This window comes from Panonychus citri, unplaced genomic scaffold (genome assembly GCF_014898815.1).
Source record: "Panonychus citri isolate SS breed McGregor unplaced genomic scaffold, ASM1489881v1 Contig00063, whole genome shotgun sequence".
Taxonomy (NCBI): Eukaryota; Metazoa; Arthropoda; class Arachnida; order Trombidiformes; family Tetranychidae; genus Panonychus; species Panonychus citri.
This window is the reverse complement of record NW_026515468.1, coordinates 1,224,236-1,238,024: the sequence shown is the minus strand read 5'-3', so window position 1 is coordinate 1,238,024 and position 13,789 is coordinate 1,224,236. Positions and strand designations below refer to the sequence as shown.

The window sequence follows — 13,789 nt, the reverse complement described above, 5'->3', positions numbered from 1 at the left end:
GTAAACATTCACGTTTGGTGATTGTTGTTTTCTTTTAAAAAGAATCTTTTTCCAATCGATGATTAGAATTTAATTTGCTCTTGTTTTCAACTTGCAATTTAATTAATTGTCTTCGATTTAAGTTATTAACCAATCAGTCATGTTACAACCTTTTGTAAACTCGCAACTTTACTTGGAATCTGCTCTTTTAAGATCATGTGTTTACCGGTTAGGGTTTAATGTAAGTAGAATTGTTTAATTTTGTCACTGCTTAATTGTCGATTTAATTTACTATGATTATTATTATTTTTTCATTTTAGAATTGTAATACTATCAGTGTTAGAAATGCCCACAACAAATCAACACCTCGAGATAATCAAACTATGGGAAGATCACAAACATATGGAAATAAACCTAAATATATGATATCTAATTCATGGCATGATTTTCATTTTCCTCCATCTGGATCACTATTTAAATCTGATTTAGTTAATTCAAGCGAATGGTCATTGGTTTATCGTATTAAATGGTCAATAAAAGTGGTCTATCTGATCCTCTATGGTCACATTGCCGTTTCGGTTGGTTCATTAGTCATTTTGTATAATATTTTTGTAAAAGGAAAAAAGTTCTACAACCAAAACATAACCAACCAGTCCCTTGTAAATGCCGGTATAATATTTTGCTGTTCTATGTTCATTTCATTAACAATATTGCTCATAAATGCATTTAGAAAGGCTGCTATTCGAGGATATTATTCGCCCAAATATCAAAGATTCCTGTTCATCCGCCCTAACCTTTTAACCCCATGGAATGTGCGTAAACTGATTGTTGCCCCTGGTGTAATTGAATCCACTCAATTAGAAAACTTTAACCTTTTTAGGCCTAATTGCAAAATCCAAGACACCAAAGCCTACATTTTTAAAAATAATTTCTATTATCCAGCTTATTATAATGCTCTGTGTGGCTTTACATCCGTCAAGAACTTAGCTGGCCTCAAATACGATCCCGATGAGGTTTTCAGACATAATTTGAAAGATGGGATTTAATATTCAATATTTTGTTATCAATTATGTGATCAGCGATATTGTAACTATTAAATTGTAAGTATTGATCTATTGAATGATTTAGTTGAATAGTAAAAAAAACTGTCGATTAGAACTCTTTTTGATTTTAATTTTTTACAAATCGAGTTTATGTTAAATAAATACAATGTTTTGGTTAGTGAAATTTATGGACAAGTTTTACAAGAGATTAAAATTTGAACCATCAATAGTTTTGATAATTTGGTCCATATGATTGAGCACTTGTCAAATACATCATATTAGCACCCGCCTGGTGGAGTCTCAAACTTTCATGGTGAGGAAGTGGAACGATTCTGTACAATCGACTCAGGGGATGGTCATCGGTTTGAACTGCGATGGTTCGTGGTTGAGGTTCAATATGTGGGAACTCTAGAGAATCGTAAGTCAAATCTTCGTCCAAGAAACGTACTAACAATGGATTTTCATGTGCGACTGGTCCAGTGGTTGGTGGAGGCAATGGCTGAATTGGAATCTGAGTTTGGATCTGTGGCTGAATTTCCGATTGAATCTCAGGCTGGATGTCTGGTTGAGTTTCGGGTTGAGCTTCTGGTTGAGTTTCACGAATCTCAGGTTGAATTTGTGTTTGAACTTGAGGTTGAATTTGAACCTGAGGTGGAACCTGTGGTTGAATTTGGGTTTGAATTTGAATTTGAGGTTGAACGGGTGTTGAAGGAAGTGACTCTCCGGCCTCGTCGTTATCGGTGTTTACTTCTGGCTGAGCAGGAGATGAATCTGTTTGTTGGTCTATTTGTTTTTGTTGTACAGTTTGTGGTTGAATTGGTTGAGCGGGTTGGACAAATTTCGCTTGTTCTTGTTGATCATCTGATGCTGATTGTTGGTCAGTTTGTACTTGTTGGTCGGAGCCCAATGAATCTGATTCGACTTGTTCATCTGAAGATTTTACTTGTTGGTCATCTTGTTGTCCAGATAAAAACTGTTGAGATACAGTTGCTGGCGCTTCGGTTGTAGTTGTAGTGGTGGTGGTTGTGGTCGATGTTGTTAAGGGGACTAATCGTTGTAGAGGAACAATCTGAGAACTTACTAGTCGAAGTGTTGATGGTAATCGAACTGATTGTCGAACTGAATTAGCTCGAGCAGCAGCAACAGGGGTCACTCTCGCAACAGCGATTCCAACTGGAGCAGTTGCACCTCCTTTCGTTGCAGACAGAGGAGTCAACGAGGCCAAAATACTCGGTCGAGCTGTCGGGGCTGCAGTAGAAACTGCGACTGGTCTTCGAGTCGTTGTTGTTGTAGGTAAAGCTGTGGCCAAAGTATTTTGTGCAACTCGGAGTCTGGCCAAAGATGCTGAGGCCACTTTCGATGCGACTTTGGTTGGAGTGGTCTCAGTTTGTAGAAAAACACTTGCTGGGATTCCGTTTACGTCCGCTGAGTTACCAAGACCTGGTTCGTTTGACCTGATTGCTGCTCGAAAACCATTAGCATCTGCAATGTATTCAACAGTACGATACAAACCGTCGGCATCTCGGTAACCATATCGACCTCTAACTGCACCATTGGCATCACCAGCTTCTTGACGGACTATTTGGTTACCAGAAACATCGGCTGTGTTGTATGCAAATGAATAAGGCGAAGGTGATGCTGTTGTTGATGAGGATGATGAAGATAATGAAGATGAAGATGAAGATGAAGATGAGGACAAGGATGAGGATCCAGCGGACCCACTGGAGGTCAAAGTTGATTCCGTTACCTGAGTATCGCTGCTCAATGAGCTTTCATCACCAGTTAATTTTTGTTGACTAACCTCACAAAAGCTCAAAGCTGCACAGCTCAAAAGCACAATTATCTAATTACAATTAAAAGTAAATCACAAAAAAAAAGAATCGGATCAAATTCAAAGTCAAATCTTATCAATTCTAAAAATCAGCAACAATCAACTAATTCAATAAAATTGGCGCTAATTCACAAACAGTCAAAAGCAACAAAGTCAAAAGTTTTTACTTCAAAAACTGAACAATTAAACCGATAGACTTTTAATTCAACTAAACAATTAACAACTAAAATCACATCTATGGTTAATTTTAATTGTCTTACAGAAATTTATATTAAATAATGAATAGTAAGTCTACTTACTTGAATAAATTTTAAATCCATTTGGTTGATTGTTGGTTAATTGTTGATGGATTAGTGTCTTCTCTAGTTTAACTGATGAGAATCGGTGATAAATTTGTTGATTGTGATTTCAATTAAAATGATCACGGAAATAAACAAAATTAAAGTGAAAGTGAATCAATTTCTTGTTACAACCTTTATACTGTTCCCAATTGATTGGGACAACACAAGATGACACAATTAAGTGAAGATGAAGTTACCTTAGATTGACCTGGTCAGTTGATGATGAGAAGTGGGAAGAGGATGAGATGAAGAGATGAAGAGATGATGAGCAAAAGTAGATGATGAAGATGAAAGAGAAAGTGATGGAGAGAGAAGATTAAATTCTGGATATATTAAGGATTAACTGATTTCTAAATCTCTCCAGGTCATTATGAGTGATTCTTGTGACGACCTGACACTTTATCCTAATCACAATTAAATTAACTAAACAAAATTTAAATGATTAACTCCAAATGTTACAATATCTAAATTGCTACTCGATTGATTATTTTTACACATTTCAAATCAATTATATCACCAATCAAGACTGATCATTGATTGCAAGTTTGGTTAATTATTGGTAACTAAGTTTGATTAGTGGTAAACATTAAATTGTTGATTATTGCATCAGGATAATTAAATTTGATTACGATTCAAATCAGATTATAGTTTTTCTGTCAGATTTAAATTGCCTTAAGCCTTTTAACTGTTACTGATTTTTAATTTTTACTTTTAATTGAATTTACCGAATTTTGATTAATTTCACTTTAAATTGTTACACACAATCAATTTAATCAACCAATTATTGATTATTTTGTCTCATCAAATTAATTAAAATTTGTCAACATTAGCAATCAATTGATCATTTATTTTGATAATCGATGACAATAGTAATTAGTTAACGTGTTAATTTAAGTTTATCAAAAAGTTTGATTATTTACAATTGATAGTTAATTGTTTATACTTAAATATTAAGGCGGTTAGTTGACGATTAATTGTTTGATTTAGGTTTTGATTTTTTATTAGTTGATTTTTCACTTGATTCACTTTGATTGTCTTCAATTGATTCTGGATTAGAGTTGAAAGTTTCATTCAAAGCTTCACGAAAATTGTTTATATTTGAATCGGAACTGAATCGAGAGTTTAAAATTTTACCAGTTGACAATTTACCCTTTTGATCAGTTAATTGTTGAGAATTTTTTGTTAATTGTTGATCAACTAGATGCTCATTAGGTTTGATATAAGTTACTCTTCCCTGATAACCAACAAATGGACTAGTAACTCCATTAGGTTTAGGGTTTACCGATTTATTATTGATTATTATTTTTCTATGGGTTTTATCAAATTGGCGATTTGATTGTTGTTGTTTAGATTGATTAAGACTCGAGATTGGGTGGGAATGAGGGTGTGCATGGGGATAACGATCAGAGATGTGGGAATGATGAGAGTGGACACTATGATTTGAGTTATTACTCTGATCGCTTCCGGTATTTAAATTCAGTTTTGTAATTGGTACAATCGGTTTACTCATTTTTGGCAATTTACGTTCAAATAGTCCAATGTTCCGATCCAATGTCCCTAATTCACTTGCTGACCACTTATCGGGAATCGACCTGACCATTGTGAATATACTTTTAGCTTGATTTAGTTCAATCTGAGATGAGAAACAAATCAAGAAATTAACAATCAAGCTTATCAAAAGGATAACACTTTTTAATTACTCTGTTCATTGTGTGTCTAACTGCTGTCCATCGGTCAGTATAATCCTTGATTAGCAACCTTTCAGCTGATTTATTTACATTGTGAAGGTTTTTCATCTTAAGGTTTTGAGAAGATAAAAAGTAAATGAAACAATTACCTTGATTACGATTAAATTGCTCAATATTAGAAATCGATACTTACAATGAATGTACCTGCTCCTGATAGACTAAGAATATCATCAATACCACTCATTGCAGTTTCGATTACTTTTGAATGTAATTCATTGAACAATTTAGGGTCAGCATCGGTTAACATTTGTAAACCAAGGAGACGGACAATGGGCTTAGTCGTTGACCCTTGGACGAAAACAGTGAATATAATAACCGCCATTGTCGCAGTGATGAACAACTCATATGATGGGATATCCTTAGGGTGCAACATAATTGCCAAAGCGAAAGCAATGGCTCCTCTTAATCCACCATAAGCCATGATGAACTGTTCTTGTCGAGTGATAGATCGAAGTCGATTCGAAAAGGTATTACAAATATACGTTAAAAAGTAAATACCTAAAACAATCAATAGAAATGGATAGTTAATCATCATCATTTAGGTGACACTATTTACTTAACTTACTTGCGAATCTATAAATTATACAAAATATCAACAAGGAAACTATGAAATTACAATTCCAAGTATGAATATCCCGGATTAAGATCATCCCAAGAAACAGGAAGATTATCACCTCTGAAATACTTGATAAAGTTTTAACAAAATACTTAATTGTTATGTTTGATTTAGATGATATATTGTGTCTTGCATAAGCGGCTTGAATTAATCCACAACAAGTAAGACAGATTATCCCGGAAAAGTGTAACAATTCAGCGGTGAAATATGATAAATAGGCACAAAGTATTACAATTAATGGCTCGATAACTGAATTAATCAAAATTAGATAAAACATAATGATTATTGAGCTAATTATCACAAAATCAAAGTCTTACCTCTAACCTGTGATGTATATTTGGTAATGAATGAAGTGAATCCACCGAAAATGATTCCAATGATTATCCCACCTCCTGAAACTGTGATGAAACTGAGAAATGCCAGAAATACATGATATAAACTGATGCCTGATGAGGCGGCAAATGTTGTCATTGTATTGTACATTGTCACCACAACAGCATCTTAATTGTGACCAAGAGAAAGACAATTAATCTAATTGACAACAATCTAACTCTCTCTTGGACTAACCATTGAGCAAGGATTCACCAAATACTAGGAAGTATAAAGCTTTATCAACGTTTACCTCTTGAAATATGGCGATTACCTGGTTAATTAATAATTGATAAATGATTGTTTGACTTAATTGTTCATGTTAATTGTTAATCAACTTACTGCAACTGGATCAACGGCTGAGATTAGAGTTGAAAAAGTTAAACATTCAATGAAATTAAGTCTAAATGGTAAATATAATCCAAAATTGGAGCAAAGGTAAATACTGATTCCAATCCCAATTATATTGATTATGGTTCCCTGTTAAAGTGATGATTAATTACAGTAATTAACTAATTACTTCGATTAGAATGACCTGAAATTGATTGATGACAATAATAGTGTTTGATTGTTTTCTTTTCGATGGAAAATTAAATATTAATTAGAAAGAAAAATGAAAAACTTGAAGATCTTGAATTTCGATAAAATTAAAGTTACTTTTTAATTCTGTTTTCAGGCTTGTGACCTGAAGACGATTCTAATCAAAGTTTATTATCTAAATCACAGGAAGATGATTATTACCGGATTAAGAGGCTTATTGGATCATCTTAAAGGTAATCAAAACGATTATGACCCAAACAATTTAAATCATTAATCTAAATGAACATTAACCTGAAATTAAAAACTTTCATCTTTTTATTTATTTGTTTATTTACCAATGAAACAAATATAATAATTAAAGTGAATTAAATTTAATCCACTTGAAAAGTTCAATCAAAAAGCAAAATTTAATCACTAAATTAATTATCACTTTACACGAAAATGATAATAATAGACTTGATTGTGGTTCAATTTAGACAATCAGTTAATCAACTAATTTTGTCCACTAACTATTAGTACAATTGTATTTAAGATCTGATCAAATTGCATGATAATCAAAGTGTTAATTGTGATTAAACAATCAAATCAATGTGTATTATTATTTGCCTGTCAATTATTAAATTGTTAATTAACATCCTAAAGCTAATTGTCCAACACTTTCAAGACTAATTTATTCAAACAATTGACTTTAATTTAATTCAGTTCATCTTTGACTTTTAAATTAAGGTTAATCATTAATCATTATTTATATAACTTTCACTATTTAGCTAAATTGTTAGTTAACATGCAAACATGAAAATTTCATATTTAATTGAATTAAATTGCGATTGTCAGTTAAATTTGATGATTTAAATGTTGATTGTTAACCCATTGAAACTTAATTGTAATTCTCAATAACAAGTTTCTCTTGAAATAATCCAAATTGTCACAAAATCAATAAGCTAATAGAAAGAGTTTAATTGTTAACACTTAACTTACCACAACCGCTAATAACATTATGGTGCCAATGTTTTTGAAAAAAGTTTTATCAAATAATTCATAAGCTGATTCCAAGATGATTCTGTTAATTAATGATTAGTTAATGGTTACAATTAATCAATAGGCTATTTTTTAATATCAAAAGCAATTTATTAATTGTTACTTTTGCTTCAACCGGAAGTTTTAATCAATTGTTTCCCTTACAATCACAGAAAAGTTAATCAATCAATAGCTTTTCATTTGGATTGAATTAATATTCTCACCGTAACCTTGATTGTTTGGGGATTATAATTAACAATATCAATTGATTGTTGATTGTTGATTGTAGATTGTTATACTTACGGTGGAAGGTAAAAGTAAAAAAACTTTTCGGGTGTAAATTGAGGTATGTAAGTGGATCCAGGAATATCTGCTAAACTTGAACAATTAGAATTAAAAAATTTGGTGACAATTAACTAATCATTAGGATAATTGATTAGTTTTTATTGTTATGATAATACCTACTGAAGGATTAATCCAACACAAGATCCAAGAAGGATAAGGACACTTTAATGAAGAAAATTTAATCAACCATAATCAAGGCGATTGAATAACATATTAAGTTAATTGTTGTGTATCAGTTGATGGTCAAGGGTTATTATCATTTTGTTGCTGTTGAACTGATTATCCGACAATCAGATTGTCTGATTACTGATAAAGGATTAAGAAGGGATTAGCTGAACTTACCATGATTCCGGGATTTGAGTCCTTAGCCAATGGGTATTGTGGTAAGACAGTTTAGCGAAAGCGCCGAGAATGAAAAAAATGACCACTACGAGATATGGACCAATAGTGTCCCACCTCCAACCAATTAAGGTAATCACAACACCTCGACGAGATGAATTATGTCCAACGAGTGATTGATCAACTGAATTAACTGCTAATGGAAATGCGATGATAACAAACAATAATCTTATCATTACAAAAAGATAAACGATAAAATTTGATAACATAATTGTAACGAGAATTGTAATCAACAAAGGGAATAAGTTAATTGTTACGATTAGAAGATGACCCGAAATCTGATATTCTTAACACAATTAGTTAACCATCACAAAGGTGTGACATTGGGTTTTGATCATTTAATGATCAGTTGATTAGTAACAATTAAGTCTAACCATTTCTTTGATTGTGTCTCCGTGTTCATGTTTACATTTGTCTCTGTAATAGTTTCTTGTTCAGTAGTTCAGTTTGATTCAGTTCAATCATGAACACGCCATTATATTGATTACCATGAAAATCGTTCAATAAATTAACTTGTATTATATTTGATAAAATGGTGATAAATACTTTGTTAACCTAAATTGATCATCTTTTTGCAATTCTAATCATTAAAGGTTACAATTAGCAAATCATTGTCAGTAGTTAATCAATTAACCATCTAAAAGATTGAATCAATATTAATCTTTTAACTTTATCCAATAATTAGCAACAATATTCTTAATTAAAACTCAATTAATCAACCATTCATCTTGATTTATTCATTTGACAGGTTCGTTGATTAGTTACAACTAAATTTGTACAATTAGTTTATTAATATTTTCATATTATTTTAATGATTTTGACATTTAATCAATTCCTCATTAATGATATGAGATTGATTTTTGTTGGATTATTGTTTACACTTGATTAGTGACAATTAGTTAACTGGTTTATCATTAATTATTTGTGGAAATGATTTAATCTTGTTTATCATCGCGCCGGTCATCAAATGCTACGTTGATATCAGAATCGGTTTCCATGGTTACTCAGCATTCTGACGATATTTCAATAATCTATTATCATCTAGATGGTAAACATTTAACTCCAATTGATGATTAATCTTAATCACTACAACATCTTATTCATTCATGGCGATTGATCATCGTATTGTTGATTAAATCAAATAACTGTGATTTAATTGCTGTCAAATTAAAGGTAAGATTAATAATTTATTTATATTGTCAATCAAGATTTTGATTGAATCGTTTATTGTTTTGTCATTTACTCAATGGCAATGAAGTCCAACAATTATCTAATTGTCAATGGAGAAGTCAATGAAACCATATATTAATTGGTGAGCAATCAATCGTGATTAAGAACGAGGTTGGATCATAAATTGATTATTGTGTAATCTTGTCAAATTGTCTTCTAATTGTTAACAATCAGTATTAGGAGTTATGAGATAATCGATTGAGTTTATTGAAAGTAATCAATGAAAATGAGACAATTTAAAACTGTAACCAAATCAATTGACGAAACTAATGTAACAACAATTGATTTCATTTCCATGATTGATGATTAGAATACAATAAGATCAATTAAACTTTCGTCTTCTAATTAAACTAATTAAGGATGAAATTGATTCGTATCATTGTCGAGTTGATTAGAGTTAACTCTTGACTCTTTCAACTAATTCCTTTTCTCTTGGTAACCAAAACTTACCCTCAACAATTAACAGAATATCAAATTGTCGTTGATTATATTAGATCGAAACTAATCTGGTAAATTGATTAATATCTAACCCAAGAATTAGCAGATAAACAATCAAAGACGAAAAGTGATTAGTGTTTAGGTTTTTTCTTTGTTTATTTTGTTTCTCGCTGCTTGTTCACAGAAACCAAACTGATCTTTTTCCTTGGGGCATAACAACCGATGCGTTTTTGTTTCTTTTTGGTTCCATTGTTTTTGTCTCTTTTTTTTCTTCAATTAATTTTCCCTTTTTAATTAATTTCTCATCAGTTAATTGTGGACAATCAAGATGCCTGGAACTTGCCCGAGATGTGAGAAGACTGTTTATTTCAACGAGGAGAAAATGGCGATTGGCAAATCATTTCATAAATCATGTTTTTCTTGTGGTGAGTAACCTTTTCATCTGGTCCATGTTGTTGTTGCTCTTTGTTTACAATTAATCTGATTCACTGTTTGATTGATCAATCATCTTGATGTTGATTCGCTTCCTACAATCAATCAAATCACTTTTCTAATTGTAACAGCTGATTAATTATTCATTTTTCGCCTTTTCCTTTACCGGTTATCTTGTTGTTGTTCAGTTTTGTTTTCTTGCTTCTCTTTTCAAAGTGAATTTGGATTATCTTTTGTTATTCTGATTCCATTAATTAATTAATGGAATCAAATGTTTACTATTCATTTGGATTAACTTTTTCTGCTTCTGGTCAGTTAATTAAGATAGTCTATCTTTCTGCTGGTGGTCTTGCTGATTTCATTTATTTCTCTTCGTCTCTTGTATTCTAATGTGTCTCAACCTATTTCAAGTGTTTACACTTTACTTTGAGTAAACATCAATCATTTGATTAATTTGATTATCTTTTAATTGTTTCCAGCAAATAAATCATGTAATCGTAAGCTCGACAGTGGGAATTTAACGACTCATGATAACGATTTGTACTGTAAGGTTTGTTATGGAAGGTTATTTGGACCCAAAGGTTATGGTCATGGAGCTGCTACGGTTTTCCTTACAATGGATTCTAATACCAATGGAAATGGAAATGGAAATGGAAATGGCCTGACAAAGGACAAAGGGTCATCTTCTTGTGATGATAATCCTCAAGTTGAGCCACACGTTAAACCAGAACTTAAGCCACAAACCAATGGAGGATCGAATGTTACAAATGGAAACGGAAATGGATTAACCAAAAACAACCGATCATCTCCTTTACCAACCGTCAAAAAGGTCAACATGACCTTTGACAATTTCGGTAATCGTATCGATATATGTCCAAGATGCAACAAACAGGTTTACTTGGCTGAGAAAATGATGGGAGGTGGAAAGGTAATCACAATCTTCACTTTGTATTCTTATCTTTCATAATCCTAATCATTTACTATCTTAATCATAGGCTTGGCACAAAATGTCGTGTTTCAATTGCGCTGAATGTCATAAAAGACTCGAATCAACAACACTCTGTGAGAAAGAAGGGGAAATCTACTGTAAAAGTAAGTCAACAATACGAAAGTATCAACATGTAGTTGAATCATTTGATCGTTTATTCAATTGTCACCATTGATTTCTAATTCAATTTGATTTTCTTTTCTTCCTTCCAATCAGCTTGTTATGCTAAGCAATGGGGACCTTCAGGTTATGGTCATGGTATTAATCCTGGTGTTCGTAAGGTCGATTAATCGATTGATCCACTGATTGTCCAAGACCAATGTGCTTAATCATTCAATCAAATCATCTCGACGCACGAAAGAAATTAAATTGTGATTACCACTTCAATTTGTTTTCCAAAGTAACACATCCACGAATCTGATTAGAACCATTTTTCCAAACAATTATCATTCCTTGGAGATCATCATTTTACTTGATTAATTAATTCCAATGATTTAAATAACAACAGCTCAACTATTTAATTTAATGTGACGATTGAAAAAAGTTTTTCAATGAGAAAGAAATTTATTTAAAAAAAAGCCATAGAGCTCTTGTAATTAGTAAATTGTGATTAATTTTAGTTGATTGCAATGAGATTATCTTCAAGTGTTCACTTAGATTGTTGCATTAGTTAACTAACTTCAATAGTTAAATTGGACTTGAAAAATATTGAAAGATATCAAAAGTTTGAGACAATCAAATGATCAAGAATCGTGAACAACTAATGTTAACAAAGGCCTAAAGATTTGAAAAAATTGTAACAATTAATATTTTGTTTGGAAACAATAAAAATCACCTTAGGATAATCAATTGCGTTCATCACTTTTTCCTCACCTAATTAAAAGTCAATTTCGAGATGACCATTGATAAGTAACTCGAAATACTTGAATTAACTAGTAAAACCAGTTAGTTGATTTCACTTTTTTGTGACTTTCATTTTCAACGAAACAGTAAAATTAGGAAGTAATTTAAGCCCTTGAGTCGCAATTTAATTGTTGGAGGCTCATCATAGACATTTAACAGTAAAACTCACAAATGAATATTACGAATCCAATTGGATTTCCAAAGAGACTTCCAGACCTACACGAAGTTTATTATCAAAAGTTGACAATTATCACAAATCATTGGAATTAAAAAAAAATGATAAACAACAATTAACTTTTGATGAGAAAATTTTTTAGACAAAAAAAGATGATCAAGTTAAGAGGATTTTCTGCCACTAGATGGAAGCACAACTTCAATTTCTTTCGAAAACAAATAATTTTAATCGTCCAGGATGATTTGAATTATTAGGATTAAATTAGAATTAAAAAGAAATAGCTGAAATCATCAACAACCTAATTAAAAGAAAAGATTTTTCAATCAATTAGATTGTGCAGGTTGATTAAAAGTCCTCAGAAGTTGAATTGAGGCTTTGGGATAGAAAAAGAAAACAGAAAATGAGAAAGAGAGCTGAGCCAAAACAGGAAACTAAATGTTGAAAAGATCAATTTTGAACCTAAAAAACTTTCATTTGAAGTTTAATTTTCTTTTTAATTTATCGAAAAAGTCGAGAAAATTATTATTAGGGTTTTTTACTTTTCCAACAAATTACTCAAGTTAATAAGTGACAAGGTTGACATTCACCGTTGAATTCATAGAAAACAAAAATAAACAATTAGAAAATCAATGATATCTTATATTTTATTATTGTTACCAAAGCGATTGGTTAAAAGAGCCTAGAAGTCTGGGAAGGAAGAAGTAAAGAGTCTTTTATGGAAATGCCCTCATATGACCTTGAAACGCGTTCTTTTACCAATGACCTAAACTGACTATTCAAGTCTTGAGTTTCTAGGACTAATAGGTACAGACAAAATCATAGAAAATATTAGACAAAATAGCTGGAAAGCTCTATACATGAATCTCATCTTCCGGGTGAACTGGAAGCGGAATTGCTTAATTCTCAATTCGATCTTTTGGAAAATTTTCTTGTTCAATTTTCCTTCAATATAACTTTAATAATCTCTCTCTCTCTCTCTCTCTCTCTCTCTCTCTCTCTCTCTCTCTCTTGTGATTCTCTTTGATTTTTTTCTCTTTCTTTGGTGAAAAAAAGGTAAATCTTTTCTTCTCTTGAGGTTTTGGAGAATTAAAAAGCTGATCCACAAATATCATCATCCATTTTTTTATTTTCGGGACCGACGAAAGTGCGATTGAATGATGACGAGACGAAAGAGAACAGAAACAAAAGAACAAGTTGAAAAAGTTCTTACACGATAATTGGAAAAGTATTATCAACATAACCTAATTTTCCACCGCGATTATTATTTAATGTGATTGGACAAATATTGATTCATGTCTTTAATAGTGAACGAATCAAAGGCAAATGAATGATGAAAGGGGAGAAAATCGATCAATCGGTCGATGAAGAGTTGAATCGAAAATAGCACTTAATCGT

The 13,789-nt window shown here is 31.7% G+C and overlaps 4 protein-coding genes across 6 annotated transcripts; 2 read left to right on the top strand and 2 right to left on the bottom strand.

Annotated features, from left to right (window-relative positions):
* The first annotated feature begins 15 nt into the window (after positions 1-15).
* LOC128386064 (uncharacterized) lies at positions 16-1,137 on the top strand. Its single transcript, XM_053345026.1, has 2 exons — positions 16-220; positions 300-1,137. Exons 1-2 carry the CDS (start codon positions 140-142, stop codon positions 1,023-1,025), a joined length of 807 nt encoding a protein of 268 aa, XP_053201001.1. The 5' UTR covers positions 16-139; the 3' UTR covers positions 1,026-1,137.
* LOC128386060 (uncharacterized protein DDB_G0271670-like) lies at positions 1,132-3,308 on the bottom strand. The gene is made up of 2 exons (XM_053345022.1): positions 3,153-3,308; positions 1,132-2,865 (listed from the first exon to the last, which is right to left on the bottom strand). The coding sequence occupies exons 1-2, from the start codon at positions 3,171-3,173 to the stop codon at positions 1,246-1,248; spliced, it is 1,641 nt and encodes a 546-aa protein (XP_053200997.1). The 5' UTR covers positions 3,174-3,308; the 3' UTR covers positions 1,132-1,245.
* A 170-nt stretch (positions 3,309-3,478) lies between these two features.
* Positions 3,479-8,636, bottom strand: LOC128386059 (Na(+)/H(+) exchanger protein 7-like). The gene is made up of 11 exons (XM_053345021.1): positions 8,172-8,636; positions 7,950-7,991; positions 7,788-7,862; positions 7,446-7,527; positions 6,270-6,407; positions 6,126-6,201; positions 5,876-6,058; positions 5,508-5,807; positions 5,076-5,440; positions 4,895-4,990; positions 3,479-4,827 (listed from the first exon to the last, which is right to left on the bottom strand). The coding sequence occupies exons 1-11, from the start codon at positions 8,435-8,437 to the stop codon at positions 4,165-4,167; spliced, it is 2,286 nt and encodes a 761-aa protein (XP_053200996.1). The 5' UTR covers positions 8,438-8,636; the 3' UTR covers positions 3,479-4,164.
* Positions 8,637-9,244: 608 nt separating this feature from the next.
* LOC128386087 (cysteine and glycine-rich protein 1-like) lies at positions 9,245-12,161 on the top strand. 3 transcript variants are annotated; one of them, XM_053345057.1, is made up of 6 exons: positions 9,264-9,401; positions 9,487-9,540; positions 10,206-10,321; positions 10,808-11,256; positions 11,324-11,420; positions 11,533-12,161. In XM_053345057.1, exons 3-6 carry the CDS (start codon positions 10,225-10,227, stop codon positions 11,604-11,606), a joined length of 717 nt encoding a protein of 238 aa, XP_053201032.1. In that variant the 5' UTR covers positions 9,264-9,401; positions 9,487-9,540; positions 10,206-10,224; the 3' UTR covers positions 11,607-12,161. The 3 variants fall into 3 exon arrangements, with proteins under 3 accessions (XP_053201031.1, XP_053201032.1, XP_053201030.1); XM_053345056.1 differs by lacking the exon at positions 9,487-9,540 and having other exon boundaries at positions 9,245-9,401; XM_053345055.1 differs by lacking the exons at positions 9,264-9,401; positions 9,487-9,540 and having other exon boundaries at positions 9,664-10,321.
* The last annotated feature ends 1,628 nt before the right edge of the window (positions 12,162-13,789 follow it).